Raw genomic sequence first — 18,302 nt, forward strand, 5'->3', positions numbered from 1 at the left:
TTTTTACATTAAAAACAGTTATTTCTGAATTTTTGAGTTTTTTTCCCATTAAATTATTTTTCTCAAAAAAAAAAAAAAAAAAAAAAAAAATCAGTAGGAGTTTGCTGCTGGAGGTAAAGATGTATTTAGTTTAAAATGTTTTGCACTTCTTTATGACGGTACAAATATATGTATAGTCTACTGCATATTTACACCGGTACGAAACTTTGTCTCTCACTTGCAAACATCGTTCAGCCTTAATATGAAGCCAATCATTATCTGTTTTAAACTGTATGTAATAGTGCCAGTTTTGCTCCTTATATTCTGTTTTTGCCTGTGCGATTTTCTCTTGTAGGCTCTGCTGGTAATGAGTGCTGTCATCTAGCCTGTTAGCTGTACATCTTTGAGAATATGGACAGACTGTGTCCATCTGTGCTACTGTGTCTCCATAATGCTCTTCCATATGGTGAAGTGTGGTCTACTCAGAGGCTCGGGGAGATAGTAGTGGACAGTCAAATATACACCAACATAAATGCATGCTATATGTGAGGACACAGTCTGTGCATGTTCCTGCAATGAGGAATATAGAAAAAAACAAAAACATGCTGGCAAGACTGAGCAATTGGAAAGTGACATACTTTGGTTCTGTGAGGGATGCTGGTTTTCTGAATAGAAGCTCATCTATTTTCTGCAAGTGTAAGTCCCTGTATGTGGTCTGTCTGAATGTATTTTAATGGTGGTCTATGTAAGCTGACTGTCATTGCTTTATGTCTGTGTTTCTCATTCTTCTCATCCTTTCTGTTGCCCATTCATCTTTTTCTTCCTGTCTGTTTTGTCTGGATTTCTCATGCTCTAGAGAGAGTTAAGGTGTCTGGAGATCAATAAAGGGCTGAGTGAACACAGTCAGACAAAGCTATGCAGGCATCCGCCAATGCAGACTCGAAACTGCTGAGCAGGTGAATTTCATTCATTCATATTCTCCATCCACGGACAACACCATCCCAATTATTGATTTCAGAAATGGTCAATCGATGATGGTTGCGCAGTGATCCTCAGATGGTTTCTGTGTCTGTGTGTAGATATTTTGGTCCCTGTCTTCCATTGCAGCAATTTTGTAAAGGTCTTTATGACGTGCAGTATGCGGGGGCTCTAAATGTTGTTTTCCATTTAGTAATCAAATATAAATCTGAAGTTTAACATGCTGTGTTTCATTTTCTTAATTGAAATGATTTAAACAATACAAGAGAACAGACTAAGCAGGACTGGAAGTTAAACACTATGAAATAACAGTGTCAGATTAAATAGAATATCGAGTTTGAGAGAGTGAGAGTGAGTGTATCAGATTCATGTCCTAATCAATAAGCTCTTTGTTGCTTTGTGGTTTAACTAATGGAGCAAAGTGCTTTAACATGAGGATTTACATTAGCTGATTTGTCAGGCAGGACTGAAACTTTGTCAGGAGAGCAGGAATTAAAAAAAAATATATATATATCCAAATTGTCCAGGTCGGCATACATATGGAGAAATATCCATTTCCAAAAGTTATTTAAGGGTTGTTTCTATTCATCCTGTCACCTGTCATCAATTTGATTGTCGTCCATCCATCCATCATTCAATCATTGGCTTTTTGAAGGTCGTATATTTAAAGATAGTGAACTTTTGTATTCATCCTTTAAAGAATGGGCAAAAAGGGACAGAGATAATAAGACAATAGGAGCATGAAAATAGGGATGCACCGTTGTGACAATTTGGGCCGATATGCAATATAAGTATTGGTGTTATGACTGATATTTACCCATGTAATATATATTTTCCTAATTTTTTGACACTGTGAATAAACACCACTGACATTGCTCCTCTCCCCAATCCTGTGCCCAAATCAGATGCCCAAAACCACATGACCAACTCCTCCGTTGTCTCTCCCAAACCAGATAGAAAAACAACAATAAAACTGAATAAATGTTGATTTTTTAATGTTGGCACATTTTTACTTATCGGACCGGTACCTATGTGTCAAAAAATGACATTGGCCAATGTTGATGTTAAAGCCAAATATGTTGGCATCCCTACTTGAAAAGTCTATATTTTTGGTATTAAAGATGTTTAGGACTTTTGAGAGATGGGCACAGTGGACCAGAGAAGCTGCTGCGAAGTTTTCAGTATCAGCATCTGAAAAGGAAGGCAAAGGAAGGAAGGAAGATAATGGTTTAGAGAACCGGAGATGAAAAGAGCCAAGAAGGGAAATGATGGGAAGCAAAAAAGAAAAGGCAAAGTGAAGCCAGAGGGGAAAAAATGGGGCTAAGCAGGAATATCTGCTTATGAAACACAAAGAGGGCATCTTATAGCCTCGTGTAGAATAACTCACCTGCCTCAGGGCTCATTCATATTCTCTTTGTGATCTGCAGTTATTTTTATGGTCATCACACAGAAATGTGGTGAACATTAAAAGTAATATTCCTCATGCTAATATTAGAGAGTTTCATAGTGAAATAACCTCAGATTTACTTGCCACTTGTAACTTTTGTGGTGGATGCTAGACAGTTCAGCCATGTAACAAAGCAAGCATTCTTAAACTTATAATAAAACGCCTGACGGAAAGAGCTGAGTGGGTCTGTAAAAACAGCTTATTTCATTTGAAAAGATTATTTTTAACATACTATCTACATAAAGCGTAGAGCCATTCCAGATAGTTATTTGTTCTTTAAAGCAAGGTTGATGGGCAACGTCAGACAGTAGAATATTTCAGTTTGTTACATCTCATGTTCCCTAATAGGAAACAGATAGATGACTTATATTAACCATTAAAGGGTTGTGTGATGGGGGTGGGGTTACAATGTCTTTGTGATACACTTCAGATGCAGTTTCTGTTGTATCGGGCTAGGTGGTGCTGTCTGCCCATCCTGTATCACTTGTGTGTGTGTGTGTGTGTGTGTGTTCCTGAGTGATCAGACTAGATTTCTTTCTTATGAGGAACAGTTGCATCAGGGTAGAAGCCTCTGCGGTGCTGGACCCGAAACAAGCACTTGCCATCTTCAACTCGTTATATTCAGATTATCAGAATTTATTTATAGCACTGTTTTTTTTCTTTCTTTCTAATTTTGTTTTATTTTTTATCAGAAGCACAATGAACAGCTGAGATAGCACAGATGGCAGAAAATTAACATATTTGCAATAATGACTTAAAATTTGTATTTTTCTGATTCTTTTTTTTTCTTATTTTTACACTCAAAGGAAGCAGCAAAAGTTCTAACCTTCTTAAATAAAAATAGCAGATTCTCACACTGCATGCATATTCCTGCTTCTTTGGAGAAGGGTTGTCATGTGCAGCGCTGATGTTAAATCTATGGTGATGAAGTGGTCACTGCCAAGGATATTGCTGACTCCATAAGATGCCAAAGTACTCAAGCACACACACACACACACACACCCTCTTGAATGCCATAGATTTTTTTACGGTAAGTGGTCCTGAGTGGAAATCAAAGGTCAGCGGTGTACAGATAGCTTAAGCATATTTAATTAAAGATTGTTTAGTCTGTGTGGGTTCGTGTGTGTGTGTGTGTGTGTGTGTGTGTGTGTGTGACAGCGCAATTATGGGCTGCCTTTAAGCGCAGTGAATGGATCCGTTTGTAGTATTTTATTGATCCTGATTCAAGTAATCAATCAAGCCATAATCGACCTGAATAAAAAGCACTTTATGTGAAAAAAGATGGTGATGTAAGTGGTTGTACTCAAATCTTAAACTTTACATGCTGCTTTGGTTTTATGTAAAGAATAGGAGCCAACTCAATGAATATCTACCTGGCACTTGTTTAAAAGTCTATGCAGCCTAAGATTGCTGTTACTGTTTTAATCAGGGTTCAAAAACACCGGAACTCAATTAATAAAACAATAATACAGTAGGAACGGAGCAGCAAACTGTGACTTTAAAGCAGGAATGTTATTTTTTCTGGCCTTGTAATGGGCTATCTGGACATGGGCAAGACTGCTGACTTGACAGATGTCCAGCAGCAGTCTTTGACTCAGTCCATAAGAAGGTAAGCCACAGACGGTCATTGCTAAGGAAGTTTGCTTAGTGCTGTTTTTATACACATCTCTGGAAAGTTGAGTGTTTCGTTTTTTACAGTACATACTATAAATGAAGTAAATTGTCCTGTAGAGAGACAAAGCTTAAAAATGTGAAAACCCAACGCACTGATCATTACAGCTTGCTGTAATGATAAAAAATTCAAACATTTCTGAGTAGCATCCCATGTCAGACTCAAAGCACACATATGACTTGTCCGATAGTCTTCCCAGTGCCTAAATCTGTAAGTGTTGAGGCTAACGAGTCGATAAAGGCATTTCTGTATCAGCTTGTCAGCAGCACGATCAAAGTAAAATTTTGATTCAACGGAAGGCTGAAATTGGAAAAAAAGGAGAAAAATAGCAGAATTTCACAGAGCTCTTCATCTTTCAGTCAGCAGTGCTTGTGCTTGTTGACAGATTTGCTGAGGGGAAGGTTAAATTTTGTTTAAAACAACTTAGTGGAACCACAAAGTTATTGCAGAAGCCAGTGAAAATTGACCTTTCGACCAAAATACCAGTGAATCTGTCAGCATATGTCTACTCTAAGCAAGTATTTTTCTTGTCTAAAATACCTGTGACTGTTATGCTTACAACTTAACTGTTTGTTTCTCAAATTCTGAATTATTCCTGTGAAGGGTGATCTCACTTCAGACATCTCCTCCTTTTCTAGAGGTTAAGTTTAGAGCACAGCCCAAGATACTCCTTTTGTGAGGTAACATGATCCACTACACTGTGACATTATCTGTTAACCCTCTCAGATGATGTCACACTGCTTTATCACCTCATAACGAAAGTGTGAGCTTTCAGGCAGGCATAGGTCCATTAGTTTTTGGTCAGATGAGCGCATGTGTTACCCATCTGATCTGGCTTTCATATATCCAAGTGACCTCAACCAATTTATGACTGCATTACATATAAATCTAATGTTATTGTATGAGATAAAAAAGGTTGAATATGTTTTGTCTTTCTTAAAATACTGTAATATAAGCTACTGAAGCAAATATCTGCAAAGCTTTGTCTGCTACGTTGCAGAGAGGAACAGAGACAGAAGGGACAGCATGTTACGTTTGATTTTGTAGAAAATGGGCACATCACTGCTCTAGCTCTTGACACAGTGACACTCAGACAATCTTTTTTTTACTTTTAGGCTGGCTTTTTGGCTCTTACTGTCTGCCTTTGCAAAGGGTTTTACAGTACAGCCTATCTGTCACTCTCCCTCATTATTGTCATTATAATTCTCCCTCAGTCCCTGACTCTTACATGTTCTTTTATCATTTCTTTCTCTCCTTTTTTGCTTTGACTTTTTGCAGTGTTCCCTTTTTTGTCTCACAGCCTAATCTTCCCCATGTGCTGAAGTTGCATTGTCGCTTTGTGTGGCAGGTCTTTGAGTCCTGTTGAACAGAACAAAGGCATAACTCTGTCCCATCTCATCTGATTGTCTACCGTTTCTTATCATCACTGCTTTATTACAGACTTGATAGTGTCCTTTTAGGTTTGCCTGGACATTTTCACACATTTGTTCCTTTATGTGGTTTATCTCTAAAATCCCCATGTATTTATTTATTTATTTTGTCTTTTTGTGTTCTTTTTAACTGGCATTATTCATTTAAGAATGCTATATTTAATAATAAAAATTATTCTATGTATCCCTTGTTTGTTTGACATGCACACTGCCTCATTAAAGTGTTTGTACCTCTGAACTTGTACTCATTCTGTAAGTTTGGAGCCATAATCTTCAATGAATCCCAATGGGATTTTGTTTGAGAGAAAACATTTGTTATCCAGATAGATCAACGGCAAAAATTTACAAGATGTTTGAGATACTTGAGACCCTCTCTAAAAACACTTAAAACCGCTATCTACGCACAGTGGCCAGGTGTCTGAAATCTCAACCAAAGGTGATTTTTATTAGTTTATTTAATCTGCTATCGGGAAATATAACACATTGTAGCTATAGACTAAAATTATGACAACAGTTTAAAGTGACTTAATATACATCAATACACACATTGGATACCATCTTGGCCCTACCGCAGAAGCAAATATTTGCAGCCAATTAGCGCCAAGGAAAATGACTGATGCTTCTGGGTTGACTGCTTTGCAAACGTTCGCCCATAGCGAGTCAAGATTTTTTTATTTCTTAGATATGTTCCAGTAATTTGAAGTTATAAGGTGAATCTGTGAATACCGGACTTGGGTTCCACCGTTTACACATTTAGATTTTTTTTCTCTTGTAATTATTATTTACAAAATAGTTCAGGCTCAGTCACTTTGGATCTCGTCCCATTGTCTCAGTTGAATTTAGGTCTGGTTCATTAGATCTCATGAATTTTCTTTCCTCTGGGCAATTTCATTGTAAGTCTTCCTATATGTTTAAGATTCTTGTCCAGGCTGAAAATGAAACCTCATCCCATTTTCAGGTATTAAGTATTAGGTTGTTTTCAGGATTGCTTTTTTTTTGCTCCATTGATCTTACCATCTCTGACCAGTTTCCCCATTCCACTTGAAGAAAAGCATGCCAAAAAAAAAAAGCATGCCAAAAAAATGACTCTGCCACCACCATGCTTCACCATGGAAAAGGTGTGTTCAGGGAGAGTTTGTTTTCTGCCACACACAGTTTTCCCAATAATCCTAAAAGTTCATTTCTGGTCTCATCAGACCAGAGCAACATCTTCTGAACATTTAAATTACTAAATGTGCACCACACTTAAAGATGATTTCAGTCAATCATGTCTATTAACTTGTTATGGCAAACAGTATGATTTTCTGTCCCCATGTGTCTACTGTTTGTTTCTGTGATAAGTAGCTGTTGTTTTTGTGCCTTTCAGCTGGATAACAGTAAAACTATTGACAGCTTTCACTGAAGAAACCTCTCATATAAGGCAGGATGACATTAACTAAGCCTTATCAAATGGAGATCACTTGAGTTACATAACCAAAGCAGGATTTCATATTCCAAGAGTGAATGTGACAGAGACGTGTGATAATAACGCAAGAAAAGAGCAGGGAGGGAATAAATGGAGTATTAACAAAAGAGGACCTGGTTTCAAGATGGAAAGGTGATTTGAAAGAAATGCAAGCTTTAAAGAAAGAAAGAAAGCTCAGAAAAAATGTCAGAGGCGGTTTGTTATAAAAGGAGACATGGAAGAGCACAATGAGATGAATCTGTGTTAGACAGATGGAAGTGGGGAGGGTGACAGAACATGGATGTGTGAGTCTGAGAGAATAACTGGTGAGATATGGATGAGAACATGGCGAGAAAGGTGCGATATTGTGTAACTCGATACTATTCTGCTCTCTGCCTCGTGAGGCTGTGCTGAACAGGAAGGGCAGATCTGTTGTACGCATAGTGACCTAATCAATACAAGTTGTAGATTGTGCTACGTGAGGACAAAGTTAGAGGCATAAATAGCTAAGGGACAGCATGAATGCAGAAGAGTATTTTTCACACATCTCGGTGCAGCAGGAAACCTCTGGCTCTGCTGGCAAACTCGCCTCTCTTTATACTTGGTCACTATAGACACACCACACAAATGTAGCTATACGCACACATACATGCCCAGACACAGTTCTATTCAGCACTCGCATGGAGGCCCCTGGAACACTGTGGTGACAACCTCTGCTATGTTAGACTAAACGCAGACTCAGTGCAATCCTCAATAGACAGGGATTCCACTATATAACATGGTGAAGAGCAAGCAGGCTGCAGCACACGTGCATCAATGGATTTAGTTGCTAGTTAGGACCAGGTGCACATGTTATCACAATAATGCTGGGCTCCTTAGATGTCCTCTATAGCGTCCTCATCCAGAAGGTAACACTGGAGTTGTTTGTATGTTGGTGTCAAGGTTGTTTATTATCCTAACATTTATAAATTCATTGCAAATTTAGATCAGTAAAGATAAGTTTGGTGTTTGCTTGTACCTTAAGATAAAAATATCCAACGTTGTAAGCAAGTTTTCCTCGAATTTCTGTTTCGAATCCAGATACGGAAATGGAGCTTTGAGCTAAAGTGCTTAACATTCTGAGTGAGACTGTTTAATAATAATCTGCTGTTTTTATATATGTTTTTATAGCTGATGGCGGTGTATGAGGAGCAGGAAGCCCAGCAGAGAGGTGTGGCTGACACGAGCCTGACCCCGAGCCCTGACCTCCACCAAGCCGAACTTTCTGTTTTCCAGCCAATCACAGGAGGAGAGATTGAAGTTAATTCTTCAGCCCTCAAATCTAGTAAGTTTGTTTTTACTGTAATGACCCATGTTGAACTCTACAATTTCCTTAAGTGGCATAAAAAAGCAAGTTTTACATTTGTGACTCATAATTTACCAGGCGTTAAAACTCTAGCTTTGCAGCATTTTGTTTCTACAGACGTAGATCTTTTACCATTTGTCTACCATTTGTCATAGCATTTCAACAACAGCTGTAGCAACTCTTAATCACTGGTCAAACATGTGAAATCAACATTTTTGCAACACTTTCAAATATTTTCCACACCACAGATGATATAAGGTTAGATATTTACAATCAGATGAGATAGGATGAAAGCAAGATAAAATATGGTAAGTCCCGAGGTGATTAGACAAATTAAAAAAAAATAATAAGAAGAATAATTACATGCAAGTTAAAAAGGGATGAAAGAAAAAAAATGCAACAAACCAAAGCAATGTTGGAAAAAGTCAAAGTAAAATAAAGATATACTAACTGATTTAGGAGTTGGGAGAACCTCAAAATCTAAAATCCTTTACTTGTCCCTCCTGCGGTCTTAAGAGATGCCGTCATTTGGATCCCATACGTTTATTTTTCTGCGCAGCACGGTGAGGTTGCACTGACCGTGTGTGTGCTTTTGCGAGTTTTTTTTTTGTGTTACTGTGAAAATTTGTTGCGCTCCTCCTTAGCGTTGTGGTAAGATAGTGGAAGAGTTAAAAAGCAGATTTTAACTTGATACCATAATTTTGATCCTTCCTTAACTTTTAACAGTAATTTGATATCTTTGTCATATGTTCCTCTGATTATGAACTCTTCTTTCACTTCTTGAGAAATAAATTTGCAAAGAACATCAGAGAAATGCAACTGATATGAGTGTCTTCATTTTGCTGGAGGCTTGTTATTTGAGTTGTAAGATTTTACACAATCTTACAAAGATCTACCTGAGAATTTGATTTCTTTAATGCAAAATGTTTAACATTGTTTGCTTGGCTGAGCTTTTTGTGGTAATGTAAAAACTAAGAAACCCCCCCCCCACAAACATTTCAGTGACAGGTTGCAGTATAACTTCTTTTGCAAGGCTACAAGCATAGTATTAGAGCCTTTTGTTTTTCATGCACTGGAGAAATACTGTTAACTTTGAATTTCAGCACAGTCAAAGGTCAGGATGTGATGGGTGGGACAGTAATGAAGGCAAGATGGCAGAGGCCAGAATGTTGGAAGCGGTGTCATTGAAATGCGGGCCAGAAAGAGTTAGATGAGGAGAGGAAGACAGGAAGTGCGTGTGTTCTGTCAGGCTGCGGACCAAAAACCGGTGTTTGTGTCTGCTCAGTGTTACCTGAACCAGACTTTTCTGCATGACCTTTATTCTCTCACTGCGTCTGTCTCAGTTTGGTTTTCTCCGTCTCTTCTTCACAGCCCTCTGTCTTTTTTCAAGTTGAGTGCTTGTTCGCTTGAGTTATTGTATATGTGGTTGTGAAGGGGGCTTAAAGTTGTCATTCAGACTTGAATAAACTTTACTGTAACAAAAGAAGCCATTTTAATCAGAGGCTTTGTGTTCTTACAACCAGCCAAAGCAAACTATTCCACTCCAACTTTTATTCTTAAGCTGCGTTCCATCAGCATGGTAATTATTTTCTGTCCTTCATCATATTGACTGGATGAATCTATTTTCCTTTTAGACTTGATCAATTATCATCTGTTTTTATGTTAAAGTTGAATATATTGTATTTTTATGTTTTTTTAAACATAAAAATACTCAGTGTTACCTGGCTGAACCAGACTTTTCTGCATGACAGAATGAAAGGTAAAGTTTATCATACTAAAGCACAGACGTCTTAAATCTAAACAGGAACCCTTGCTGGATTTTCCAGACTGTTGGGATGGGAAGTTTAGTCTGTTACAGTACAGTCACGTGTCAGCAAAGATTAGCGGTAAGATTGGAGGTAACAGAACTCTGGAGACTGTCACGGTGATCGTGTAAAGGAGGTTGGGAATGGCCTCTGTAACTGTCTGTTGTTTTGAGTTTCTGTCCAAGTTGGCTCTTACTTTCTTCAGCAGCTTGTTATCTGCTCCTCATAATTTCTCCTTCTGACAGTCTCACGTTGTTTTTTTTCCAATCGTTGTCATTTCTCATCTTCATCTCCACCCCACCCATGCTTTTCTCTGTAGGAAAGTTTTGGTGTTAACGTGGCCAGAGATACCTTTCATACTATATTGTCTCAGATGTACAATGCTCACTGAAGTTTAGCCTTTAAAAAGTGGACATTGCCGCAGAGAAAATCTGCTACTATTCAGCAATTGGTTGTAGAAGATTTAAAGCCCCTTTGAGATCATACTTCTGCTGTTAACATGCAACCATGAATGGATCACTTTGTCCTTTCATATCAAACAAGTCAATCCACCAGCATCATTTGGCATGTTTGTTTTCATGACATGCTGTTGGAGCTGTGGAACCAAATGGGAAATCAAAAACCAACAATCGAACAAAAATCAGAATTAACACAACAGTTTAAACTGCAGAGGATGGCTCTGCATGATGGCAGCTCCTCATGTGGCCTCTTTGCCATCCTAACGTGTTGCACCATAAATTAGTTTTAAATTAAAGGGAGAGACATAAACAACCAGATTTGCAGATAGACCAAACCTCTGCAAGCTTGCAAAACAGCTATGTGTTGTTTTAATTGCAGGTGTTTAATTTGTGTCATTTTAACATGTTGTTTCGTATTAAAACATTAATCAGCCTTAAACATTTAAAAAGAATGGTTTAGTTTCCAGTGTGTGGACCATTACATCCATGAATATCAATAGAAAGAGGGGTTACACTTCATATACAAGATTGCTGGTTTGTTTGTAGAACATAAGTAAGACATTTTAAACAAAATGCAGCTTAGGACGATGTGATACCGAGGTGCAATAGTACTTGACAAGCTATTAGCTGGTTTTTGCAAAGCTGCCAATACAGGAGTCCCTTACATTTTCCTTTGCACTGATGTCTGTAGCCCCATGAGTGGAAATAAGGAATACTTTGGATGTTAGCTTCTGCAGTAGTGCAAAGATGTTTTCCGTTGTGAATGTCGGTGCATATTGAGTTATATGCACTGACATTCACAGTGCATATAACAATTTTGAACAATTAAAATAGGCAATAATGAGTGTCTTTTGAGGGGGTCTCAAGTGTTCACAGATTTCAGCTATTCATGGGCGGTAGTGATCTCTAACCCCTAGGAAAATGGGGGGTCCACTGCAACAAAGGTGTTTCAGCAAAGTATTGATTCAGAGAAGTCCAATAAAAATAAGAGCATGTTTAAAATTTTTGCCTTGGAAAACAAATCTGGAAAACAAGTGTTTTAACCGATCAAAAAAAATCCCATTAAGATACATTGACGTCTGTAGCCTGAAACTCACAAAAGGAGTTCTAAGGGTATGAACACTTTACTGAGGCATTGTGCATGTCATACAGCAGAAATTACTAGTCTTTCTGAAATAAATATCTTTCATTTTTACCTTTTATCTCGTCCATCAAACCATCTCCCTGTAACTGTCTTCCTTTGAGGAGATGAATTGATTAGAGGTTTGATGTAATCCATATCCCCCAGTAGTTCTTAAGATCACCATGGGTCCATTTGTGACAATCAATATATGACCCTACAAATATCATTTGGTATGTCTTCAGAGTACTTTAACAGTGTACAGTTCCCTCCACTCACCCTACCACCTTTGCCATTATATTCCCAATTGAGCTTTAGGCGAGTACATGACAGTGTTCTTAATGTATATGTATAGATTGATGGTCCCTATGAGTGGGAATGGTGGGTCTTTAGAGTGTACCACACGCATCATAATAAAAACCACAGCATATTAAATCTTATTTATTTGCTTAGCTTTCTGCAGTGTTGACTTTCCTCTCATTTTCACTCTTCTCCCAAAGCCCCATCAGCAGCACAAGCGGCAGCGCGGTGTGTTCCATTTATCAGTTTTTGGTAAATGATGATTTTATGCAGAGGGCCGATGAGATGTGAAGAAAAGAGCCATTATCATCTGTTACCTACTTGCACACACAAATCTACAAATCAGCCACTTATTGGCCATTTGGATGCATGAACAACAGTGTGTTCACCGATGGGATGTGAGCAGATAATACATTAACTTCTCACACTTCCCGCACATTGTCACCTCTGCAGCATTTGCTGTCAGAACATTCAGTGCGAGATTGTGGGATTTGTATGTTACTTATACATGTGGACATACATACACAAATTTGGCTGGCTGTTAAGTTGATTAAGATGCTGTAGTTGAAAATGGGTTTTGGTTCAAATAGTATATATCTTGCACACTTTGCATGTTTTTGTTTTAAGCAAAGAGTTGGGCTTTGCACATCACTGAATGGCAATTTAATGCAACATCTTGTTGGCCTGTTGTTGAGGCAGATTGTATTTTTTTCTGTGGTTGTTCAAAAGAAATGAGTTGGGTCTCATTTCAGTTTAAAGTTGAAACCAGACGTTTACATACATCAAATAAAAAATACTTTCTTTTTCTCATTGTCTGAAGTTACATGAGACCAAACTTTTGTCTTAGTTTAGTTACAGTCATCAAAATTATTTGCTAAATGCCACGATAATGAGAGAAAGACTATGTCAGAAATGTATTTGTTGTCTAAATCAAAAGTTTTCGTACATTTGGTTGGTATCAGCGATGATTGTCATTCCTTCATTCCTCCCAGAAGCTTCTCACATTAGTTTCCTGGAGCTTTGGCTCATTCCTCCTAACCAAACTGGTGTAATTCAGTCGCTTGCACACGCGATCCAGTTACAAATGCTCACAAATTCTCTATAGAATTGAGATGAGGACTTTTTGATGGCCTGATCACAAAGGCCATAACAAAGCCTTTGTTGCTTTTCCTTTTATGTAATGTAGCCACCATATATTGCATATTTATAAGTTTGTCTCTCGTTGTGTGTTTTATTTTCAGACACACCCTTGATGGTGAGGAGCAGCAGTGACTCCGCCCTCAACCCCCAAACAACAGAGGCTGAACCCTCCTACAATGAAGATAGCTCTGTGACGGTAAGACTCAGAAGTTGTGGTAATAATAAAGAAAATATCAACGAGCTTAAAAGTATTTACATGCATAATAAATACATTTAATTTGTCTGTGTTAATAAGAAACCTAGAAGACATGTTGGAGAGTCTGATTAACACAGGCCAATGTTCAATGATTTGTACATGAATGCATGAGAATGGGTGATAAGTGTTTTGTCTGTACCCAGTTTTACAGGGCAGTAAAATTGGGTACAGGAAACTTGTTCTATGTAATAAGACGCTAAATAACTTCACTGATCTACACATTCAGCCCTGTTCCCCAAAGCTTCAGAGATAATCTATGATTGTTTGCTTTTTTTGTATTCATGTGGACTGCTGGTTATTCTTTCGTTAATATGTAGTAGTTCTGATCATTTTTATAGCTATATTATTATTATTATTATTATATATATTTTTTCTAAATTAGGTTTTGTGAAGTTATCATCAGGAATAGTTTGCTTACCTGTTGGAAACAGTTGTCATATCAAAGCACCTTTGATGGAATCTTCAAAGTGGTTGACTACTCTCATCTGATTTTTGTTTAAAATTCAAATTTAATACAATTTAAATATTAGATCTATGCTTCTTAGGCTTCCACAAACAGTCTCTTTCAATTAGTCTTTAAACCAATCTTTTCAGGATTAAATTTCTCATATTTTCCCTGTTTGTAGAAGTCTCTTAGTTTTTGGGAGATATTGATTTACTTTGATATATTATCACTATGAACTCTCTCCAGTGCTTTTGTAATCTAATAGGCAGATTGTCATTAAATATGCTAAGCACATTAAGATCCTCAAGGGGATAAACACTTTGATTTTAGTGACCTCTTGCCCTTTTACTTGAAAAGCATTCTTGTTCTCAGTTTCAAAGTTTGCAACACACCTTTTTTCTTCAGTTGAGTGGAGTCGTTTACATTTAAAATCTTGCAAGTGGTGATTAATTCCTGTCCAGTGGAGTTAAGAATAAATTAAAAACATGAATATATTCAACCTAACCTAGCAGCATGTGTACTGCCGAATCAATGGTCCAGACAGGCAACAGGATTTTAATCCTCAAGTGGCACAATGACACAGGTCAGCAGTTTCCCTTTCAGTGCAAACATATGAGGATACATGTGGTTAAAGAGAGGGGGTAAATCACAGCTCTCGTTTCCCCTCTTTTCTTCTCAGACACATTTTGCCACATCAGGCTCCATTAATGAAAATGGATGACTCTCAAGAGTTTGCCCCCCTTCTATATTTTGAGGCCATCTCTGACTTTCTCGAAGGTCATAGGTCACAGTTTTTGTTAGCTTCATCTGCTCCTCCCTTACTACTGCTGAGCTCAGTTTCAGGTTCTCTACTTTCAATGCTAGTGAAGTGCAAGATGTCTTTTTATCTGGCTATGTTGTCTTAAGTACAAAAAGTGAACAGAAACAACATTCAACAAAGTTCACTTTATCTTTTATAAAGTGCCGATTAGAAATTGTCTTCTTGAGTAAATGACCCTTGGCACATCCAAAACAGGAGCTTCTTGAATCATGACATAACTCTTAAGATCCTCAAATAATTTAAACCTAAACATTGCTTATTATGTGCATTAATTAATATTATATAGTAATTAGTTATATTGTACTCAGAATGTCTTCATTTTCTTGACATTTACACCTACCTCCCTTGTAGAATAAAATAGCCATTTACACACAGGCTTCTAGCTGGTTAGAGATGTAGTTTTGCTGGCTGTTGATGGTGTCACTGTTTCTTATTCCTCTTTTGTTGTTGAACACAGAAGATCCCTCAAGTTCACCGCTTAAATTAACTTGATGCATGATTGGACTGTTGAGTGATGAGCCTTCTCCCCTCGAGACTCCTTACTGGACAAACATCCTTTCCTAATAAGTCTGTATTCCCCCTAGAATGATATGCTTGCAAGGTTCATTTTGTTTAGGGAATATGTTTAGTTCTCAGAGGTGGTCAGTGTTTCTACTTAATGTTGCTCAGGGCAACCAAGTATTTGAGAAGTGCAGCATGTACACAGCATGCTAAAGTGTTATGTTAGGTGTGAGCATTACAGCCTTATTCTCTTATATCAACATTTCCCAGCTCCAATCCATGTTAACTGCAATGTGAATTAGATTTAATAGTGTCTTACATAAAGGTGTGTCTTTTTACAACTAGCTGTTTCTTTAAACTAGTAAATCATTTGAATGACACAGGAAAACTAATGGTAACCAAATCTTATAGATAACCTATTGTTCCCTGGTTCTACTATATTTCAGATCTGCAACCTATAAGTGGAGTTATGTTGAAAACAAGCATCAGTAAAACCTTAAAGTGTGTTTGTCCTCAACATACAGTCTATGTCACAAAACTCTTAAAATCAGGCTTTAGATACTTTTTTGCAGTTTTTTTCTGCAAAGCCTGAGGCCCAGTCCTCGCAGAGATGGGATTAGGTGCTTCTGCAAAGGTTTTTTGTTGTTTAGGTTGTGCATTCACACAGATCTAGAGGTTTGGGAGACCAGAAACTATTTTCGAAAACAGTTCCCAGAGTGGAAACATTTCAAAATGGCGATCTCATGTTTCGATAAGGATTTTGCGAGCCATGTCATTTTTTCGAAGCTGTGAGGTACTAACTTTATCTCTATCCCTAACCCACATGGGCCTCAATCTTACAATTAACCAATTTGGTGCCTTTTAGTATTCTATGTGTTTTGCTTCATTCTGTGGCTGTCTTATATTGACACTTTTTGCCTTGGCATACCTACTGCAGCATTTTCACATTTTTTCTGGATCCTTTCTAAAAATGTAGCATGTTTATCTCCGTGTGAACATGGCCTGTTACAGCTTTCCTTCAACATCTTTGCAGCAATCCTTCTTTGAACTCTCAGTTCTTAATAACTTGGCACTAATTTTTACAAAGCCTTTCACTAGTCAAACATGTTGCATGTTTGACTAGTGAAAGGCTTTGTAAAAATAGACATAATATCTATCTTGAAAGGAAAAAAAAACATTAATATTTGAAAAAATATATCTTTTTCAATAGGAGTAGCCATTAATCTTCTAGAACCAACACTTTGTGGCTCTCTTGAATTTTAAATCCAACAGCTTCGTCTTTGTGGATCTAAAACCTACTGTTGCTAGCAAAACGTTGCGGTATCTTGCACCTGAGTCAGAGTTTTATTGTAAAACTGTTGTTAAAGTGTTAAAATTGGTCTGATTATTAAAGCTTTAAAGCAAAAAAAAAAAAAAAGAAAAGAAAATTGTCTCTTTTCTTTAACCAGCAGCTTTCTGCCTGCTTGATGGCCTTCAGTGTCTCAAATCTTCCTGCTGTCTTTGCTTTTCACTCTCACACCTGCTGTGCTGTAACAACCACCACATAAGTGTCGATGCAGTAAATGACTCTGGAGAAGCATCTGCTGTAAATAAATAAAAAAAAAAAACTTTTTTTTTCTTTATACAAGCTTTTTTTTATTTTTTTTACCTTGTGGTTACTTTTTCTCCCTTACCTCATGCATCCACATCCTGGTATGTGCACACACTCCCACACACACACTCACTCACTCATCTGGCCCTTCCCAACCAGTCAGGTTCCAGCAGAGGTAATGGCTCCAGGGTAATTGTTCAAATTGTCACTTGGCCTTTTGGTGGGAGCAGTGAAGGGAAGAAAGTACTCTTTTTGCAGTAATTTTCTGTCTTTCTTCTGTCTGTCTTTTCTCCTACTCACTTGCCCCTTCCTTTACGTAGTTTTAATCTCTAAAAGATTAAGTCCTACAGTCCGAATAATTCTTGTTTAAACTTGAACATAAATGCACTCGGGGGGGGCGGGGGGGGGGGGAAATCTATATATTTTTTGCTTGTATTATATTTTATATTAAAAACACACAAGGTCAAACAAATATTGATACACAAGGTTGCTGGTAATGTGATAGTTAGACAAGGAGTTGTTACTTATGCACAGAGTACCTTTGGGGTTAATAAGACAGCAGAGCACTTATTTGTCATGCTACACCTGCATTTGTTTCTGTGTGTGGTTCATATACACGTACTTGACTTGTATGTTACCCTGCATGGTTGGTGCTGACATTATTTCATCCAATCCACATTTGCATTTTTGATAAAACAATTTGAAAGCTTAGCAGAGTATTGATTTTATTAGAATCTGCAAAAAGTAAAAGGTATTGATTATGCAGTATTAAAAACTTTGTTTTTAATATATAAATATAATAAATAATTTTCATTACCTCCTATTATAAAGCTGTGACTCAGGTGCAAAGTACTACAAATAAACACATTTTATTAATTCATAATTTTTTCACTGTTTATCTTCAGGTTACAACTTTCATATAGATAAACATGAAAATATAAACTATGTATCCAGTATAAATGGAAAAAAATGCAAAGCCAGCATTCCAACATTTATCATACTCGCCCTTGGAGAAAATTCAGGGAACACTTTGGCTGATTGGTCATCTACTAAATAGTAATATCACTAATAGTTTGGTCTTTTTATCCACTTTGAGCAATTATTAAATTGGACCAAGAATAATAAATGCTTGCAGGCCATTTATTATACACGAGCAGTAGTTACTTAGCGCAGGATTATTAATCATAGAGTTAAAATGGAAATCCTGCTTTTCTGTCCTTCAGTTTTTGGAGGGCCACTAATGCTCAAAAGTATTGATTAAGATGTCAAATCTTGACAGACTGATGTATTATTTTTTTTTCATAGCTTTCCCCCTCAGTATGTTACATAAATCTTTGTTATTTAATGTGGTTTTATTTTGCTTTCTATAATTATGTGGTCTTTTAATCTCTTTTTCTTATACCTATTTTCTACATTTTGGTGAAACCCATGTTTTTTTTTTTTTACCCTGGTGCTCTATCCTGATATTATAGTTGTGTGTGTGTGTGTGTGTGTGTGTGGGGGGGGGGGGGGGAGGAAGGGGTCGGCGTTTGCTTTTACTTTTTTTGAAAAAACACCAACATAAAATATTT

General features: G+C 37.3%; 1 protein-coding gene across 4 annotated transcripts in view; it reads left to right on the forward strand.

The window, feature by feature from the left end:
* Window positions 1-18,302, forward strand: part of pard3bb (par-3 family cell polarity regulator beta b) — a 241,538-nt gene that overhangs the window by 43,116 nt on the left and 180,120 nt on the right. For 3 of the 4 annotated variants that reach the window (XM_015034281.1, XM_015034263.1, XM_015034257.1), the window contains exons 3-4: window positions 8,121-8,274; window positions 13,220-13,314. In XM_015034281.1, the coding sequence (XP_014889767.1) occupies window positions 8,121-8,274; window positions 13,220-13,314 (249 nt within the window). Of the gene's footprint in view, window positions 1-7,761; window positions 7,859-8,120; window positions 8,275-13,219; window positions 13,315-18,302 lie in introns of those variants that run through there. The other variant, XM_015034273.1, reaches the window with a different exon arrangement.

This window comes from Poecilia latipinna, unplaced genomic scaffold (genome assembly GCF_001443285.1).
Source record: "Poecilia latipinna isolate Pla-1442-1.1 unplaced genomic scaffold, P_latipinna-1.0 Scaffold17, whole genome shotgun sequence".
Lineage (NCBI taxonomy): Eukaryota > Metazoa > Chordata > Actinopteri > Cyprinodontiformes > Poeciliidae > Poecilia > Poecilia latipinna.